The following is a 22,022-nucleotide window of genomic DNA, read 5'->3' on the forward strand; positions in this document are numbered from 1 at the left end:
AGCAGTGCAATACATATATATATCTACTTTTACAATGAGCCATAGCCTAATAAAATTCAGTTCATTTAACCACAAAACTAACATTCTTACATAGTCCTCAAAAACTACAGGAAAAAATTGAAGGGATAAACCTAACATGCTGAAATTGCTAACTGTACACACTGAGTATATAGGTTTCGTCACTCTCCTGCAACAATCCAACACTATAACCCATTTTTAGAACTTGCATTTCACACAACACTGAGGGAAAAATTAAAAATACATCAAGAGATTTTTGAAAATAAATCTATATGAAAACCATTTAAAATGTTATTCTATTTTTTTTTCTTAGCTTTAGACAGCAAGAGAAAAAGAACAAATTGTATTATATTACAGATACCTTAAGAGGCACTTGCTTTGACAAAACCCTATTGTTTAAGATGTACTGACTTGCATCTGGTTCCAGGTATTTTAAATCGCACCAGCTTAACTTTTGCCTCAAGACCCAGTCTGACATTTAATATCCTGTCCCAGTGTTTTCTATTAAGTTAAATATTGAATTCTGCCTCCCATTTATTCTCAACACTTGGAATTTTTTTTCCTCTAGGATATCTTAGCTCCATTAGAAAAGAATTCATTTGTGAGATCAAATGTGATTGTTCGAAGGATACCAATATTTTCTCAGCTAGTCTTTTTGCCATTATTCCATTTCAGAGACTGAAGTAATCTTTCAATTGGACATGTCTTGTTTCCTGTTCACTTTACAAATTGGGTTTTATTTTTAGAAGTTGGAAAGGCTTGCAACATATCATCAGGGAATAAATTGGTGGAGAATTTAATCCGTTTATTCATTAATTCCCTCCAAAGGCTTTAGCAACCGTATCTACAGTTCTGTTATCCAAAAGAGAAGTAAGCCTAAATAGTTCTGCTTGTTGTTTAGGTACAACATATCTAACATTTTTGCTGTATTTTACTCATATATATATATATTGCCGGAGGCATGCGCTGGTAACATCAACATCCCGCGCATTACGTGGATTTTCACATGCTTTCCCCTTGGAAATCTTTACTCAAACACATTATTACCATCATTAACCTTAAATTTTGAGTTACCTGTATTTTTATTTTTTTTACTTCTGAGTGTTTTGAAACAGGCATCCTAAATTTCAAGGGGGGGGAAATCCTCTTTTCATTATAAAAAAAAATCTTAGAAAAAACATAAACCTGTAGAAACAGAACAAAAATAAATTGTACACTGTATGTTTGATTTCCATTACAGTAGGATATTTTAATATCCACCATTAAGAAGCTACGTTTGCATTTAGCATTAGAAGGAACTAAGCTGCAAATTTAGTAGAACTCATCAGCACGACTCTTTCAGTCAGTGGAAATCAGTCTCAATCTGAAGTAAATACTTCACATTCCCTGCTGAAGCATTCTATAAAAAGAAAAGCTATTTAAGTCTACTCTCTGAAAAATTCAGTAGTGTTAAACTGCTGTGTGTATAACTCAGAATTTTAAACACTTCTTAAATGCATGAAGATTTGCTGATAAAGTGTCTTTCACAGCCTCTGGAGAGTAGACAGCATGAAATTTTTGCTTCTTTTTAATACAAACGTCTTCACAAGTTCTCCCAACCACACACAGACAAGCAATAGCTAAATGCACAGCCGCTTGCCACAAGTATTATAGTCGAAAAGACTGACATGAAAAATACTTATGAGGAATACCTCATATTTTTGCAGAAGAACCTTTTTAAATGTAGTGCAAACACCAAGATTTAAAAAATCCAATTCTATTTCACCAAACCAAGTGATTCCCAGGTTTCTGCGAGCTTGTCTCTGATGTCTGACCAAAACACCTCCATACGCTGTTCCACAGTATATCAGTCAACCTACTCCTGAGCTACTGCTGTTGCAAAATCCTCTAATCACCAGGCAAAGTTCACAGAGCTCAGCCAGCCAAAAAGCCACACTACAAAAAGTGATTAGCTTTTTAATTAGCTTTTCTCCCTGAGCTAACTCACAGATCTGACATCAGGAGAATCAATGTCACAAGGTAACTTGACCACAACTGTTTGGATTTGTCTTAAACTGCAACAAGAAAATAGGCTAGAAAAGCCCTAAGATCCCATCACAGCTTTTCCTGAGTACAGTGTTGATCCTTTCTTGTAGTTACTTGAATGTGAAGTCAGAATGAAGCCTTTGTAGGAGACTGACAGATTGTTTACTGTTTGCCTATTTTCAAGAAAACTTAAAGAACATACTTGTCTTTGAACTCTCCACCATTACATCAAAATTGGTTGAAAGAGACCACTTATCACATAAACCTTTCTTTCATAAGAAGCCAGTCTGAAAAATAGATATACAGCTGACATGATCTACTACTACTACTACTTCTCATTCTCCTCCTTTAGAAAAAACATAAACCTGTAGAAACAGAACAAAAATAAATTGTACACTGTATGTTTGATTTCCATTACAGTAGGATATTTTAATATCCACCATTAAGAAGCTACGTTTGCATTTAGCATTAGAAGGAACTAAGCTGCAAATTTAGTAGAACTCATCAGCACGACTCTTTCAGTCAGTGGAAATCAGTCTCAATCTGAAGTAAATACTTCACATTCCCTGCTGAAGCATTCTATAAAAAGAAAAGCTATTTAAGTCTACTCTCTGAAAAATTCAGTAGTGTTAAACTGCTGTGTGTATAACTCAGAATTTTAAACACTTCTTAAATGCATGAAGATTTGCTGATAAAGTGTCTTTCACAGCCTCTGGAGAGTAGACAGCATGAAATTTTTGCTTCTTTTTAATACAAACGTCTTCACAAGTTCTCCCAACCACACACAGACAAGCAATAGCTAAATGCACAGCCGCTTGCCACAAGTATTATAGTCGAAAAGACTGACATGAAAAATACTTATGAGGAATACCTCATATTTTTGCAGAAGAACCTTTTTAAATGTAGTGCAAACACCAAGATTTAAAAAATCCAATTCTATTTCACCAAACCAAGTGATTCCCAGGTTTCTGCGAGCTTGTCTCTGATGTCTGACCAAAACACCTCCATACGCTGTTCCACAGTATATCAGTCAACCTACTCCTGAGCTACTGCTGTTGCAAAATCCTCTAATCACCAGGCAAAGTTCACAGAGCTCAGCCAGCCAAAAAGCCACACTACAAAAAGTGATTAGCTTTTTAATTAGCTTTTCTCCCTGAGCTAACTCACAGATCTGACATCAGGAGAATCAATGTCACAAGGTAACTTGACCACAACTGTTTGGATTTGTCTTAAACTGCAACAAGAAAATAGGCTAGAAAAGCCCTAAGATCCCATCACAGCTTTTCCTGAGTACAGTGTTGATCCTTTCTTGTAGTTACTTGAATGTGAAGTCAGAATGAAGCCTTTGTAGGAGACTGACAGATTGTTTACTGTTTGCCTATTTTCAAGAAAACTTAAAGAACATACTTGTCTTTGAACTCTCCACCATTACATCAAAATTGGTTGAAAGAGACCACTTATCACATAAACCTTTCTTTCATAAGAAGCCAGTCTGAAAAATAGATATACAGCTGACATGATCTACTACTACTACTACTTCTCATTCTCCTCCTTTCAGTTTGAGAAATTAATATTGAAATTGAGCTCAAAATCCCATAACATTCATTACAATTCAGCAATATGACACAAGGTTTTCAAGTATCACAGATGGCTTACAACTCAAGCAAAACTGTTTGCAATGCTTGAAAAACTATTACTACTAAATGCAAAGGAACAAGGAAAAAAAAATACAACTTACTGAAAGAAGCTTCCATGCAATTGGACGAACCCGTTTGGGAATGCCAGACCAACTCAATTTCCGTAATTCTTCTATTAAAAGAGAAGTATTTAATGAGAAGTAAGAAAACTATGATCAGTTCATATGCACAGATATATTCAAATTTGCTCAACATTGTTTACAACAATGATGTCTTCTTATGAAGTCCAGTGAAATCAGAATCATATTGTAATTCTAAGGAATAAATAAAATACTGGATAGCTACTATCCATAGGGATACCTATGCTAATAGGTACCGAGTGTAACAAGGTAACTTTCTAGAACATTCTTAGCATTATGTTACAGACTTACAATGAGACGCAAGACATAGTTATTGTATCATATGCTTACACAAATCCTAACTAAATATGAGATTCGGTTACAGAAACAATGATACTTCAAGTCTGGAAGCTGGAATTGAATCCTATACCATATTCTTCACATTGTACTCCTTTCTCTTAAAGCTACTTCAGACACCACACATAGCTAAACCAGTATGTGGAACTTCACTTTTTTGGGGGAAGACTGTTTATTATGTGAAAAAAATATACAGAAAAATCATGGAAAACGTAAAAGACAAAAGATCATAGAAACAGAATAATTTTGTTTGGAAAAGGCCTTTAAGATCAGCAAGTCCAACTATTTACCTAACACGACCAAGTTCACCACTAAACCATGTCCCTAAGTACCACATCACCTGTCTTTTAAACACTTTCAGGAATGGTGACTCAACCACTTCCCTGGACAGCTTGGTTCCAGTGCCTGACAACCCTTTCAGTGACAAGTTTCTTCAATTTCCAATCTAAACCTCTCCTGGAACAACTTGGATACCATTTCCTCCTCTTGCTTGTTCCTTGAAGCAGAAACCAACACCCACCTTGCTATAACCTCTTTTCACATAGTTTTAGAAAGCATCTTCTCTCAGCCTCCTTTTCTCCAGGCTAAAGAATCTCAATTCCTTCAGCTGCTCCTCATATTACTTTTGACCTAGACCCTTCACCAGCTTCATTGCCCTTCTTCATTGTAACTGAAAGCTTAAGGGTCTCCCTAAGACCTAGTATTTGTATGAGGATATTTACTTTTCAATCAGAGTAGAAAATATCTTAAAACTGCAAAAATTTAAATTATCAACCTGCTAAAGAATACAAAACAACTGCATTCCACACTTCATTTTGTATTTACTTATTCTAATTAAATATATAGATTTTTTTATTAGCTACACATATTGCAGAAAATCTGGTCTATATCATATGCACATATCTTCCAAACTCTGCTTTGTCAAAAGATTTCAAAAACAATCTACACATCCCAAGAAAATGAAGTCATTAGAATAAGAACTTCAGTGGATACCACAATTGACTGACTTTGACCACTTACAAATGCATATTCTCTTTATTTCTTGTTAAGACAAGGATGCCTTTTAGCAACATCTGTCTTCATCCTTCCACACCCACCCTCCTTCTACTAGTCTGAACTAAATGTACACCTATAATACCAACAAATGCAAATTATCGTGTTATGTGTGGTTTGTTATCATATAGCAAACTTTCTCAATACATTTAAAACTATTTTCAACTAGGAATGAAAACAGTCCACTGAAACCCATTTTTTTTAATATGTAATATATTCCATGCAAAAGTAATCTTATTTTTAAAGAGTTGTGATGCTAAATTGTTAAACAAAAAAAAAAAAAAAATTGTAACTAGCAAATTAAGTTTCTCAAAGAAGCATCAAATAAAGCAAAAAGAAAGATCTAGTAATCTGGAGTTTGCAGTATAAAGGTACCTGATCATTAAGATGCCCTATTTTTACTTCAGATACATGCTAGCAAAAATGATACTTGCCAAATCCATTTTGCCTTAAAATGAGACATCATTAATACGAATTTAAATAAATCACAGCAAAAAAAAAATGTAGATGGATTAATTCATACTTCTATCTTTTTTCTTACAGAAAATACAGCAGGGAAAATTGGCAAGAGGCAGAAATGAAAGACTGTTATGGTCATATGTAGATGAGTGGTGATCACATCAATCATGACTATTCCAAAGAGACATACAGTACTGGTTATACACACTCAAAAAGTGATGCTTCCCCTCACACTCTGATCAACATGCCAAGGCAACAGCAGCTGCCCAGAGATCTCACTTAGATCAGTGACGCTACACCACTAAGGTCCAAGCGAAACAGTGACTAAGTGCTGCATTAGGATCAAAACACAGCAGAAACCCAGAAAAGCTGAGAAAAAGAACTGATATTAAGAAACAAGACACGAAAAGCTCATAATTATCAAAGTGAATGTGTCCATGAAGTCCTGAATCCAGTCTGAAGAAAAAGGATTACTTCCTTGACACCAATTAAACTTTCATTTATAAGCTTAAAATACTAATGAATATAACAAAAAAAAAAAAAAGTTTCATTAATATAAGTTTTTCTCTCCTACAGCATTTCAAACTCTTGACAAAAGCAAAAATACACTAGAGGAAAAATAAGGGGAAAAATACACTGACATGTTTTTTTTACTTAAAGTCATGGTTGTTCTGTTGTTCTTAAATTAACTAATTTACATCTTTCCAATAGAAGAAGAAATTGAAGGACATTAAGGAAACACCTTGTTAAAGTAAGAAAACACAATTTAGCAAAGGTTATTTTCTATCATTACAAATTGTACTTCGACATGTACTACTGTGTACATGTATGAAAACAGTAGAATATCTAGCTATTTAGGAATATCATACTGACTGTGACCAAAGACAAATTCAGTCATGTACCTTGGGCAATCCAAAGACTAGAATAACAAATACTAAAGGGAAAAAAAAAAAAAATCAAATATGGATTGATTTATTTGATTTCCAGTGTACAAAAGATTCCTCAGCCTTGTACTTCCTTGTACTTGTAGCCTATCCATCACGTCTACGACAACAGTAAGATTAAATATACCACAGAGTTAATAACATTGCAACTGATTACATCTTATTTTCTTTCTTACTTACAATCCATCACTATCCAACACAGTGATCATTTACAGCAAGTACTCTTTGTGCAAAAATTGTAATGCCAGTTCTTCCCCTCACTCTTTATTAACTGGCATAGGCAGATGACTGCCTTGCCAGCTCTTTAGTCTAGAAATAAAAACATACATTCTCAGGCAGAAACAAACTTAAGCTCATTTTACCAGTCCCAACTCAAAAACAAAAAACACAACAGAACTTCAGTCACGGAAACCCAGACTGGCAGACTGAGAGCCACCTTAGGGGCAGAGAGGATCCAGGTTTGGCAAAGCATTGACCTCTTTTCATTTCCCTTTCTTTAGGTGCAGAAGCACCTACTGAGGTACATGTAAAAGAGAAACAAAGATGACCACTGCTAAAAGAAAACCTTCGCCCCTTCTAACACTAATTTCCTAACCTCTGGAAATTGCAGATGAATCCTGTGTCCCTTTTCTCCATTTTACCACCCTTTTCTCCATTTTACCACCCTTTTCTCCAGACTTCCTTTTTCCTTATTTTCCTCCTTTGTGGCCATCATCCCTATGTCCTTCAGCTGTATCTGTATCACATCAACTGAGATTCCACACCTGTCTTCACTGATAGGTAATAGAATCCACTGTATAGTTAAGAAAATCTTAAAATTATTAACTAAAAAGTCACACCATCTTTAAAACAGAACTACAGTTTAAACAATAATTTATAATATTTTCAAAAGGCATATGTTCTGTTATTTTATCTCAGAACAAGCAGAGATCAACGCTCTCTTGCTTTCTTAATCATACCAAAGTGTAACAATGAATTGAACTATAACTTTTTGCATCAGATATTTAAAAGCTAACATATAAGAATGTGCATTAGAAAGGGAAAAAAATTACATATAGTCTAAATGTTAATTAACCTTCCATAACCTACAGCCCATAACAAGAACTACCACCAGAAAAATAAAATTCTATTCAGTTTCAGAAAGACAAGCTACTGTAGAAGATCAGTATATGACCAAACTACATTTAGATACACTAGAATCATTAAATACAAAATACATACTTTAATGCAGTTATTCTTGATGTCATGTTACCTCTCTATAGTTTGGGCTATTTTCTGTTGTTAACTTACAAACACCACACTGCAGATACGGATTCTAAAAACTAAGTATTGACAGCAAATTTTGCAGGTTTGTTTTCACATATCCTGCTGCAACAACTTCTAACAAAAAAAGCTTATCTTGAAGTTTTTGTTAAAAAAACACTTTTTACCTCTTAAGTATGAGGTAAATGATAAATTAATTTTGTAACTTAATTTGCAACTTTGCTGTCATGAACTATAGTAATTTAACCTATAAAACTTCAATTTTATTTGCATTTGTAAAGATTATTATTCTTTTATCATATTCTATTTTTAAAATATTTGTCCCACTCTAGAAAAGTTACCATATAAAGCAGCAGACATCACATGCTTTGGTAGTTTTCTTGTCCTATAATATAAAATCTATCTAGTTTTAACCAGTAGCTTGAAAGTTACTGAATAAAGCTGTTATTTCTATTACTTCACTCTATATTGTAAATTAAAAAATTTCTCACTTGACAACTTACTATAGAAATATACTATTTTTCCATAGCTTCTTGAGACACACATGAAGAGTATGCAACCTATTAACATTAGGCAAAGCAGTTATACTACATTGGAGTCTAACCAAAATATAAGCAGGAGCATCATATGCCTTCAAAAAACATTAAGCTCACAGTACTTCTGAACAGTAAATACACATTGGTGGAGGAAGCACAAAACCATGCTTATATACATAACTCCACGTAGCTAAGTTTTATCCCAATAAATTCCTCCTTGATTCTTCACCTCAAATAGTTGGTAGGCACTGAAAGAATATAAGATGAGCAAAAGATGAGTAAAATTAGAAAAAATACTATTCAGAGTTCACCGTGAACCGGAATCTCAAAGAAAAAATGAAAGCAGAACTTCTACAAATTATAACTACTGATTAAGAGAGAGGGTGAAGTTCAAATTGAACTAGATATCACAGCAAACAAATTTACACAGCACAACAAATTTACACCATCATGAGCATGCTGTTACTACAAATATGAAGGATTAAATAGGAAAGAAATGTAATAAGCAACTTAAGTTTTCTCATATCAAACAGATTACTCCCGAATGTCACCAATACTGAACGGGAAAATCCACCCAGGGCTGCTCATTCACAATAAAAACCTAAGCTTTGGCATAGAGATGCATTAAGTGCAACAGGAGTGAGACTGGCTGCTGATAGACTGAGGACTGAAAACAAAAAGCAGTTCTGAAGTCAGAGAGCAATGGGATATCATGAACAATGAAAAAAAAGCCACAAATGGATCCTGAAGAAAACTCAAGAATATGCATTACACAAAAAAGCATGCAAACAGCTCTGCCATGACACAGGAAAAGATGAAAATCAGCCTCCTAATTCAAAACTGAACAAAAGTCTGAGTCCATTACTATTTAGAATGGCCTTTTTGGCTCTCAGGGATTGGTTCTTTATGGAGATAACTTTGAGGGACTAGCTTTTCAGGATGGGGAGAGGATGAACAGCAGAATGAAGGACACACAAATTCCCAAACAGAAAGTATTATGTTATCATGGTATTAAGTGATCATTTTTAGAAGATTTTGATATATGGCCTTAAATAGACATTTATACAAGACATCCAAGTTAAAACAAAATCTCTGCATTCCAAAGAACAGAAACAGCCAGCTTCACAATAGATGGCAGAGATCAGGGACAGAGTCAAAATGCAAAGGTAAATTACAAAGGTAAATTTGTGAATTCATATGCTACAGTTTAAGGTCACAGCAACCTCATTTAAAGCAAGCAGAAGACGGATCCATTAATCTGATTTACACACAATTTCAATTTTCTGGTCTACAAAACTAGACAATGCACAATTCTATTATTACAAGTTCTCAGTGATTGCCAAGATCAGGAACTACTACCCAGTCTAACAGTATTGCCAGTGAATGGCCAGAGACCCCATAAATTAGGTATTTCGATACCCATCTAGCTATATGGTAGTAGCTCCACAACAAATCTAGAAGAGGCACTAAGCCAGTAACAACAGGATTCATGATCCACACACCCAGCCAAGAAAGCCCTTCTCTTCTCAGTCCTCCAGGCAGGTGAAGCAGGTTTGAGTTGTACAGTCTTAATAGGTTTAGTTTATTGTTAGACTCCAGTTGTGATAATTAAGCACAAGCTGCTCACTGGATAGTCCCAGACAGCACCTGGTCAGATCTCTTACCTTTGTTGGTTTTTTTTTCCTATAACTTGATCTTCTATTCCACCACCTTTCTACCTCCTTTTTCTGCCCAAAATTAACGTACCACTCCACTTCTTTCATCAGTGGCCCCAGTTTTGCTACAACTACCTCCAAATCCAGTATTTCTGAAATTATTACCTAGGCACTGTTGGTCTTGTAACACTGCACCTTCCAAAGTGGTCCTAGTGCTCCCCTCCATGCAATGGCATTGTTTCTCACCCAATTCCCCTTTTACTACTTGCAAAATCCAGGCATATCATCAGGTACTATCTATAACTTCTGTCAGCTTCTCTTGTTTGCTACATTCAGCAATTTCTCACATTACCACCAGTAGCTCTCCACATCCTAAGGAGTTAAGCTCAGCCTCTTAGCACGGCAGTCAGCAGCTTAGATATTTGCCTGCAGCGCTAACACATCTGAAGCATGTTTCAATTCCACCCCAGTGCCAAGTCAACTAAATCCCAAAGCTAGCAAGCACTTAGTCATAAGTAACAGTATCACTAGTTATATTATTCTAAAAGTCAAAAAAAGGCAGGAATCGGTGTGACCAAGTAAAGGCAAAGTAAGCATGTAATATGAACAATACTAGAAAAATGGTATTTTGTATAGTTTCTCAATAAAATAAAACAGATACAATATCTGCCTTAAAGACATCTACAGATTATATATGTATTTCTCCTCCACTTCAAGACATGGTTATAAGCTCCAGTGTTGGATTAACACCAACAAAGGCCCCAAGCCTTCAAAAGCAAGGCAATTCCCATTGTGCATCATACTGCTCCCATCAGTCCTTGTGCAGTATTTATGAGCAAGTATGCTTTGCTGGGTCTGATCTATTGTGCCACTGGTAGTTGGGCTGAAAGGAAATGGATCTTATGCATTATTTTATTACTTCTTTACACAATCATTTTGCTTAAGCTTCAAGTTTTGGCAACTGTTACACACAAGCGCACCATTTACAAACTACGCAATAAGCATAGTGTGTGCAGAAAATAGATGGGAAGTTGCAACTCTAAGGGTACTTTCATTACTTTCAAGTTATATCAATTGCTCATTCTCAACTCTATACCCTCTTGAACTCTCTAATCTTTCACTTAACTGATTTTTCTTTTTCTTCTCCCTTAACTCAATCCAAATAGGAATCCATGCACAAACATGAGTAACAATCTCTAAAAAGAACCCATGAAAAAAAAAAAAAAAAAGCATGAAACAAGAAGGTACTACTGTCAGAATCAGAAATGGGTGACAGGATTAAATCAGTGACAAATGATCCAGGACAAGAATTCCACTCACTCTAAGTAACTCATTTAAGGCCAAAGATAGGAACTATGTAAAAAAAAAAATAAATATTGAAATATTGCTTATTCCAGTTAAACTTTTCATCCCGTGATGCAGCTGAGCTTTCCTTCTATATTCAGGACCAAGCAAAAAGGTTTTGGCAAAAAAGAATTTAAATCATGGCACTATTTGAAATGAAATCTCCACTGCTAGGCTAAATATTAAACTACTTTTAGGACTCAGTGAGCTAAGGAGTCATTATTTGCAAATCAAAGACAAAGGAGGAATATTCTATTTCATCAAATCTAATCAAAAGATAAATAAGTTTTCATTCCTGACACTGTTCTGCAATTAACATACATTTCCCTTAATTAGGAATAACTTGGGCTGTTACATTGGATTCTGTGATCTCGGAAGTCCTTTCCAACCATGGTAATTCTGTCATAATACCAAACAATAGTGTATACATACTATGGGACTGGGTTTCAAATGACTAGTCTTTCTGGAAGAACACCTCAGCATTGGGCATGAAAGTAAGAATGTACACCAAGGACAACACATCTTCATTTTACAACTAAACACTTACTTGAAGCAGATCCTCTGTAGGAACAGATAATAATGTAGGATTTGGGAGTCAGTACTTCTCTATGTTCTCCTATGCTGAATCAAAGTTATTTATATTCCTCTGCTAAAGCTTCATCCTCTCTGGGTGCTCTTTTTATAACTGGATTGTCTGCTGGGTCTATAGAATCTTTGGCAATGCTTCTTCTCCCAATACATTGAGAAAATGCATTTAATGTTAGTTTTTCTACCTTTTTCAAATTGTTTCTCCAACTCTCTTTTAGAAGTGGTTCCATGAATGTAGCCTGAAAATTTATATTCTGTTCTACTCTACTTATTTAACACAGAAGTTTATTTTTTGGGTTGTGCTTAATAACCCCCCCTACTCTGTTGTCATGTCATACAAGATCCTTCTAAACTTTCTCAAGGCTTTTGTTTGTTTTTGCTTTCATAGGTGGTACAGTAATTACTTTCAGTACAGAAACCATTAGATAAGACAGATGATTACACATCTGAGAGTTAACTAATCTCCATCACAACTCAGCAGCCCTAGGTATGTGACAATTCCATTGCTGCACCAAGACTCAATGCAGTCCTACATCACAGCCCCTCAAAATTCCAGGATCCTCAACTACTCTAAAATATCATATAAAATTCTGGTCCTAACGTCCTGGAGCTGCACACATACCAAAATGCTCCAACTGTTACAGTCAGCCCCTGAACTTGGAGCTCTTTACTTCATTTTAGCATAAAGCTCAGGATAACAGCTAAAAGAAGGGAAATTATACCATATATTATAACATTTTTAATGAACCTGATACCTATTACTTGCTGTCAATACACAAGGTACAAGCTTTTTCCCTAACTTCCAACAAGTGAAACTATAACTAGGGCCTTTCTCTGATCATTAAAACCAAAGCACCCTACTCTTACTCTAGGTCATCTTTAGTAAGGAAGATCAGTAGAATATAAAAGAACCATCAAAAAACTTTGTCTAGACAACATCAAATGCAGAAGAAGCATACAATGGTCAAAATGAAGAGTCTAGGTCCAGGTTTATTTAAGTTCTGAAACATTTTTACTCATCTATTATTGTTAATTATTAAGGCAAAGAATGAATGCAAAATCTAATTTGCTTGATACTACTTTGAAGGAAGAATTCCTAAAGCATCTATCCAAATGCAGCATTGGAGAAAACAGAAGAATTTCTTAAGCACTGAATTCCTCTACACTGACTTCTGTAATTGTTCACACAGCAGTAAGTACAATATTTTGTATGGAAATAAAAGCTCAATTTTAGTTTTTCTTCCAAAAAATGCTCTCACAACCTTCACAGCTTTCTTGTCCCTTATTTTCAGTCACAACAGTGTCTTGGCCAAGCTGATACCTCTTCACAATAATTCTAACTTACATTATTAAAGTGCTGAGTTGGATTTTTTAATGTTTGTTTTATTGGAAATTTTTTATTATTTTTTTTTTTTGGGGGGGAGCTTTTTTGTTTAGGGGTTGCTTGCTTTCGGTGTGTTTTTTCAATATTCACAACATATCTATACCCCTGATGGCATGAACATGCCTTTTTTCCTAAATTAGTCCTTGGCTATTCAAGATTTTGTTTTTTAATAAAGCCAATCAGGTAAGAATGACATTATGGTCAAGAAAAAATGTAAAGGTACTACATTTCTGCTGTGTAGGGTACAAATCGGGTAAGTTTATTATTTTTTACTGTATAGAATGTAGCAATGTAGAAGTTCAGGTGTGAAAGTTTCAAACTTGGAAATCACTGCATTGTAAAAATCTATGTATATGTCCCATAGTTTGCAACATTATAAATCAAGGTATCAGAAGAAATCCCTTGTCAATCAAGACTTCAAGAATACCAGGGAAATGTACTTGCACTTATATTTGAAACTTGTCCTCTACTTGTTATCTAATTAACCATTAAACTATTTGTCATTGGTTGAAATGTTACATTGTCCCTAGTCAAAGAATAATTTTAATTTATTGTCATTATACTAACTTTCCCCTGGTAGATTTCCCAAGGAACTAGATGTCCTAGTTATAAACTGGAGGACATGTTCCCCAGCACAGGATTTCTATAAAGGAGTTTTAATGCCACCTATAAATCAGACACATTTTCAACAAATACAGTACTGAAAAAACATTCTTGTTTCAATATAATAATCATTTTCTTAAAATTACAGAACAATTATTTTGAAAACGGGCAACTGTAAAACATTCTCATCACAGACATGATCACTTACTAAAATGCAAGCACAGAATTAAGTTTAACCTACTGATTCAGAGCTGAAATTAGCCAGATTCAAGAGCAGTATTTGTAAAGCCAGTTCTATACACTGTTCCAAATTGAAAGGATACTTTCTGAAGAAAGACTTTGAACTCCAATTGCTACTGACTTTCAGTTGTCTCATTATTTTACATAATTCTGTAACCAATAAGTATCACAGTATTTGTAAACCCCCATAGATTTTAGACCAAAAATACCTCAATTTCCTACCAATAGCCACCTGTCACTTCTGCTTCAGAGACAGCACTTATTTTTTGCTGAAACATTGTTGGGTTAGGATACCTATAGGGACAATGCAGTATGTAAATGCTTCAAATTTATGTAATTAATTTAATTTTGGAAAAAATGTTTTATCTGGGTTACTACAATACATTCAGATATAATTTCTTCTCTATGAAGAAAATGTTTAAAGCAATTACTCTAAAAGAAATCTTAGGACACTATCCTTTTACTGCAGTAGTTTTAAAAGATTCCTCATATTCCATAAATATTTCATATGGCATTCTACAATGAAAACTTGCCATTAATTTACCAGATTTCTAACCCCATGAGGTATTACTGCAGCTAATACCCATTACACCCAAAACACCTGAGGGAAAACAATCAAGTCTACAAGTATTGTTCTTGGAACTAAAAGCTTATTATGCTAATAGCTAGAAATAAATAAATAAGTGAAGAAATATTAAGGTACCTCAAAATTTCCCCGCATGCATTATTCATCTTTCATATAGGTGTTATTTCATTGAGCTTACTGTAAATGGCTACATGAAGCGATGGCCTGCATGAACAACTCCATGATAGATACAATAAACTAGATTTACACATCTTATGTTTCTATAACATAAATTCCTTGGATATTTTACCTATACAAAGCTGGAAATTTCTTCCAAGAACATAGATTCATGGAACTGCAGCTCCCCCCACAGCATGTTACAATACAGCCAGTACATATAGAAAATAGCTTTAATAGAGGCCTTGTTATTACTATGGCAACCACAGCAACTGGTTTCCAAATGAATAATAGCTCTGTTAGGCACTTCATTACATTTTTTTTTCAAGAAAACACTGCCCTTAATCTTCTCAATGGAACAAAGAGTTACTCTGAATGCATGCAGAAAACAGAAGATGAAGCCAAATCCAACGCTGTAAATACAGGGCAAGACCCTTTTCAGGACCTTTGGTAGAAAAGGGCAAGAAAGTACACCTTGCCTGCTATTTCTTGTAGAAAGCTGGAGAAGCAGAAGTAGATGAGGCTGGTGTTAGAAGATATGAGAAAGCAAATGAATAGAAAATCTGGAAAAGTGAAGCAAACAGAAGACTAATAAAACCATCAAAAAAGAACTGCAAAAAGTAAAACCAACAATGTAAATTATGAAAATAAGTAACGGAGAACAACTATGATAGCAGAAGATTTTAAATGGCGTTACAGCTTTTCATAGTTCTTCTGCAATGTTCTATTTCTGTGCATCATCAACTGTTTTTATTTTTACCTCAAAGCCATTCAATCTCCAACGAACTTACCACGTAGAACTGAGGTACCTCTCTATGCAGAAATAGAGACAATAGGAAATACCACTTACAGTACCAGCTAATTAAAGGAGAGAATTTTCCTACTTATTTAGAAATCACAGAGTATTTATGTCTCCTGTTTGGGGAGAAAAAGTAATTTTGAAGTCTGCTGACCAATCACAACAAAAATCCAGTTTTTAAGTGAATATCCAAGTAAGGATTATTTCCTTTTGAACAATGTCAGCTGGGTTCCATCCCCCAGCCCTTTTTAAAAAAAAAAACCCACATTCATATGCATTTCGAACATACAACCAAAGCATAAGTTTACTTATAATACTAAAACTTCATGTTATTAAGAGAAAATTCCTACAAAACTAAACAGACTAAAGAAACACTACTGCAGTATCTACAGTCAAAAATGCGATCTAACACTGGTCCATCATAGTAAAAACTGTAGCACAAGAAAGGCACAACTGAAAAAATCAGTTTAAGATGTGTCTAGATTACCGAGGCAAAAATTCATGCAATTTTTCACAACAGCTGGGAATAGAATGCTTCCTCCATTAACAAGTAATTAAGTCTGCTTAAAATGCATGCTTATTTACCACATAAGAAAAACAAAGACTTCCTTTCTTTTTATCATTTCCCTCATTATCTTCGGTTTAGGAGGAAAGCTGCTGATAAATTCCATGGCGTACAGAATAAAAGAGGAACTGGATCAGGCAAAGAATGTCATATGGAATACACCTAACAAGCTGCAGTTCCGCTCTTGGATCACTTCCTCCAAATGTATTCAAAGTTGGTCTTGGGAAAGTCAAATAAAAAGCAGACAGTATCTTCCAGTTCTGGAAGATAAATATCAAAGCAAGACTAAAATGAAGCACACTTTCATAGCTTAAACATGATAAATATTTCCTTTCTTCCATGTACTGTTCAAACTGAAACCGCTACAATTGTTCTACTTTTAATTTACATCAACCTCTGCTCCAGCTTGGGCTGGCAAACAAAACCATCTTAATAGGAATTAGTCTTTCATATTGAAAAAGTACTGCATATAGCAAAAATTTATAATGCAAGACTTTGATTGCAAGAAAATGTAAGTATTTTTTAAATTGAATTCTTGAGTTACATCTTGCGATCAGGAAAATTATTAACAATTCCGCCTTTCTTCTAGGCAATTTCTAAATCTGAACTATTAAGTTATAATTTCAAAGGATGATTCTTCAAAGCTATTTTGAAGCTGACACACTTCATTATAAAACAATTCCCAGCTATACTGCATTTAAAAAAATGAGATTATAATCTGTTTCCATGTGTGAAAAATGCCATCCTACAAAGGAGACTTATTTAAAAGACTGTACTGATGTTTCAGAAAGTATTTGCAACATCAGGGAATCTTATGAAAATTTCACACTATAATTTAATCTGTGGTTCTTTTCACAATCAAAATAAGATTAAATCAGAGGATAAAGCATCAACCCATTTTCTGGATATGACAGTTAACTCCTACAATATAGCAAAGCATTTGCAGAAAGATTAATATGCTAATTTTTAATGGATGCACAAATTCAACTTGCTGCCAGTGAAGCAACTAACTTCATTTTTTATTTAACAGTGGAAGACATGGTGGCAAGAAAACATACAGTATTAATTATATTTCCTTGAGACTTGGTAACAAACAGACTTACAAGCATGATGGGCTACTTATTACAACATGTAAATTGTTAATCTTGATGTTCAAAAGCTTCAGGGCCCATAGAAAATTCAAAGTCCTTGATGGCCTAGTTGGTGACATTCCTGTTAAGTCCCTCCCCTTCTGTGTCATCTGCACCATGGTGTGGGAAGCAGGTGAGGCTGCTCCCTCAGAGAGCCCATGCCTGTCATAGGGATCACTAAACTTCTCACCCCAATCTCTTTTACTAAGATAATGCAGATTTCACATAGTGTCTGTTTAACCTCAGCTTTCACTATGCTATCAGGAAAGACAGGGAGACAGCCCACTGAAGAAAAATTTATAAAAACTAAACACACACTCTGCAAGAATAAGTCATGATATAGTACCATTCCTTCTCCCAGCTCATCCAAACCAAATATCCCTCTGAATCATATTGTCCACCTCATGGCTCAGGCTTAAAGATGCCATGTGAACAGCTGACCACAAATCAATAAGGGGTGTATGGTCTCTTAAACTATGCTACAGCTTTATCCAACATTTTAAAAAATAGTTATTAATTAATTTCGCAATTTGTAGGCGAATGCTGCCTCATTTTTTTAATGATCAATTCCTGGTAACTACCAAGGTAATTTTGCTTATAAAAAACAGTTAGCACTGAATGCAACATCTTGCTGGAAGGAACCTACTGTCATGAGTTTAACATGGGAGTTTTAAAGACTGTACTAGGAGCACATTTCTTCTTAAGAAGTATTCAGATCAACAGTTTTAATGTAGAATACTCACTGTGGACTTCAGCATAAATAAACATTTTTACTGCCTATGCATGCTGCAGATAAGAACTCTTTTATTTATAGGCAAGTAATTCCTGAAAGAATTCCAGAACCTCAGAACTAGGGCTCTTCTGTGTAGTTCAGTGTCCCATTTCTGTTCATTAGTAGAGTCATACTTGAATACCAAAGCTCTCGACAAAAAAAAAAAAAAAAGCAAATATTTAGGGTACAGGCTCCTTTATCAGAACAGAGAAAGAGATTATTTTGTGTGTTAATAGGATCTTAAACTCTTCGATCTTAGTCTTTTTTTTGCATTAAGAACTTAATATAACGATAGGTGGTTGTTGGTACTTCACATGAGAATCTTTGCTCAAGTCAGAATTAACAAATCCTTGCTAAAAGAAAACAATGCAAATCTATATTTTTTGCTACTTGAAGGTTTGATTTAAACTACAGATCTTCTGTAGGGGCTTTGATACAGACCCCTACAACATTCTTGTCATTAAACTGCAGATAAGGGTTTGATGGATGGACTGTTAGAAGGATAAGAAATTATCTGGATAGCCACTTCTGAAGAGATACAGTCAATGGCTCAGTTCCCAGTGGAAACTAGTAGCAAGTGGTGTCCCTCAAGGGTCTGTACTGGGACCAGTACTTTTTAATGTGTTCATCAATGGCATAGACAGAGGGATTGAGTGAACCCAGAGCCAATGCAGATGACACCAAGCTAAGTGTTGCAGGTGGTTTGTTAGAGGGAAAGGATGCCATTCAGAGAACCATGATAGACTTGAGGAGTGGGCCCAGGAAAACCTCATGAAGTTCAACAAGGCAAAGTCTTGCACCTGGGGTGGGGCCATAACCAGTAGCTGTACAGGTTAGGGGATGAAGGGATTAAAAGCAGTCCTGCAGAGAAGAGCTTGGGGTTATTGTTGGATGAGAAATTGGACATGAGCTGGCAATGTGCATTTGCAGCCCAGAAAACCAACCATATCCTGGGCTGCATCAAAAAAAAGTGTGGTCAGCTGATCGAGGGAGACAATTCTCCTCCTCTGCTGGGCTCTCATGAGACCCCACCTGGAATACTGCATCCAGCTCTACTTTTGGTCTTACTGTGAGAGGAAAACAAAGTTTAACACCAAAGCCTTTCACTACAATTAAGAACTGTTTCTATGTCAGGGCATCTAAAATTTTAGAACTGTGTATGTGACAGACACCAATAAGACTAATGCAAGTATTTACCGGTGTTTTCAGATAAATCAAACAGAAAGGATACAAGGAGCACAGTACTAAATGTTACAAGGTAGCTCCATTATCTACACCAGCATATCCTCAAATGAAAATTATACTTATTTGCTTTTTCTAGTTAGACAAAAAGTGAGACTACATGAGTGAGTGTATTAGTTCAGATCTACAGAAAGTTAAAAATTAGTTAAGGGCACTTTTGAGCCATGGAAATAGGCTCTCTATTAATAAGAGTTAAGTAACCTACAAACTCTTCTATATCCTGAAAAATCTGGGGCATGGGTTTTTTTCTTGCTTTTCTATTTGTTTTCTCAGATCATGTCTTGCTCTAATAATTATTTGTATATGTAAGCACCTGCTGGATAAAACTGTACACAGAAACCTTGAGAATGGTTCTGTCATTATGTATGTAATATTTACCAGCAGATTCATATCCCAATTACAAACTATACCTAGTATATTATTTTGCTCTATGTGTCATTTGATGAGGTCAATAGAACTCACCTATTTCCACCACTTCACAATATCCAACCTATACACCAAACCTACCTTCAAAACAGTGGACTTCAATGGCTAAAATAATCTTAACTTCCAAACTTACATGCACAATACAACTTTTTGAGAATTTTCTTGTGAAAGAACACACTTTCACAACCTCTAGTTGACATACAAGACTAACATTGTATTTTAAACTGTCTTTATAGAATAATCTTTATTCAAGTGTGACTGAAAGGATTTCAAGATCATTTGTACTACTTTGTATTCTTAATCTATGTTGATTTCTCACATTAGAAGAGAAAAGCCTTGAGTTTTAAGTGTGCATGATGTTGTTTCAGTTCCACAAATTAACTTTGTTGTATAGTTTTGAAGAGACTGTTCTCATAATCTCTTTCAACATGTGAAACTATATCAAAAAAAACAAAGTCAGCAGAAATACTTTACCTCTGCTACTATTTCCAAGCAAAACACTAACACATGCAGAAATTAACAGAAACATTTGCTAAAATGTCTTCAAGAATACTACCCACTAATTCAATTCATCATGACAGATGAAACCCAGTATGGTTCTAACACAAAACAAAGAGCCACACATACCACAACATTACATGCACATAGAGAACAAGCCAGCTGCAACAGAATAGCTACCCCTCCCTTCCTTCGCTCACTACAAACCTTAGTCTGGAGCCTGCTACCTAGTTATACGTTAGTCCATTTTCAGTATTATTCCGAAGGAACAAAACACACATGCACACACACCAGATTCTGATGCCATATGCATATACACACTTTCCCAAATATAGACATATAATGTAGTCTGACCACTACCACTATATATACTACTACTAGCTTAATGATCATCAAGAGTTGTCATGTCTTTAATAGAGTTGGTTTCTTTCACTAAGAAAAACATAAGTTATTTAGAGCTACATGAGGAAACACTACTGGATATATCCAAATACTAAAGTCAAAATATTTGTATCAAAAAATCAAAACTGGACTAATACACACAACTTCAAAATCTGTACTCATTACAGTTAGTACAGCAAGAGAAGGAACAAGCTTCCTACAAAAATAGATACAAAAAGGAATTATTTAGTGATAGCTACATGAAATAATATTGAGAGCTTATTAGATGCAAGAACAACAAACTCAAATTTCATATATATAATTCTGTGTGAGATCTAAAAAGCTCCACAGGGAAAAAAGAAAAAACACAACACAAAGTCAGTTTGTTTAAATAACATTGCCTAAACTCTCACCACAGTCACGGCGACTCCACTCCTAAGCAGTGGAAATTTTCTTTCACTCCCTTCCAAAATATTTTACTTTAATCCCTAAATATGATTTCCTAGGAAAGTACTCCCATCTAATTAGACAGCAAAAATGAAATAGATAGGTTAAAATAAAACTTTGTCTTCCCTCTGACTTTATAACCTTACATAACAAAGTTTTCTGCTGTTATAACATTATAACAAATTATGAGTTTTCATGTCAGTCACAAACACATAGCTCATAATATCTGTTAGAATGAGATAGAAAGTGATGCTTTACTATCATTTTCAAGCTAACATAAAATATGTGCTTTAACACCTCAGTTGCATTTATACAAATGTCCTGTAACTCACTAAAGTGCTAAGTCTCATCAAGTTAGTATTATTTCCATAGTTCTATTTTGCTGGCACCAACCTCACAACAAGACACAGCACAGAAATTTTAAAAAGTCACAACTTGGACTATATTATATTGAACAAGTCTCATGACAACTACAGCTTAGGAAAGCATGAATTCAAGAACTGCAAACTTGCAGTTTCTGCTTCCTTCCATAAGAGTTTCCTGTAGATATCTTCCAGAATTGTCTAACACTAAGTCATTTTGTTTATCAATTATTTTGGCAAAAACTCCTACTGCTAAGTGACCAGTCAGTTCTCCAAATGCAGTGTGCTATTTCTACTTGCTCCAGATTTCCACTTGGGATACAAAGCTGTTTGATTCTGTGACACACTCTCAGCACTTGTATTTACTATTCAGCAGTTAAAATCCAATACACAAAAGGAACAGTTAAATTGTCTGACAATACATCTGTTTTCA

General features: G+C 34.9%; 1 protein-coding gene across 1 annotated transcript in view; it reads right to left on the reverse strand.

Moving 5' to 3' along the window:
• Positions 1–22,022, reverse strand: part of TBC1D22A (TBC1 domain family, member 22A) — a 191,850-nt gene that overhangs the window by 129,648 nt on the left and 40,180 nt on the right. The window contains exon 7 of the mRNA XM_009999458.1: positions 3,782–3,852. Coding sequence (XP_009997760.1) covers positions 3,782–3,852 — 71 coding nt within the window. The remainder of the gene's footprint in view (positions 1–3,781; positions 3,853–22,022) is intronic.

The sequence above is a fragment of the Chaetura pelagica genome, unplaced genomic scaffold (genome assembly GCF_000747805.2).
Source record: "Chaetura pelagica isolate M959 unplaced genomic scaffold, ChaPel_1.0 scaffold15, whole genome shotgun sequence".
NCBI lineage: Eukaryota > Metazoa > Chordata > Aves > Apodiformes > Apodidae > Chaetura > Chaetura pelagica.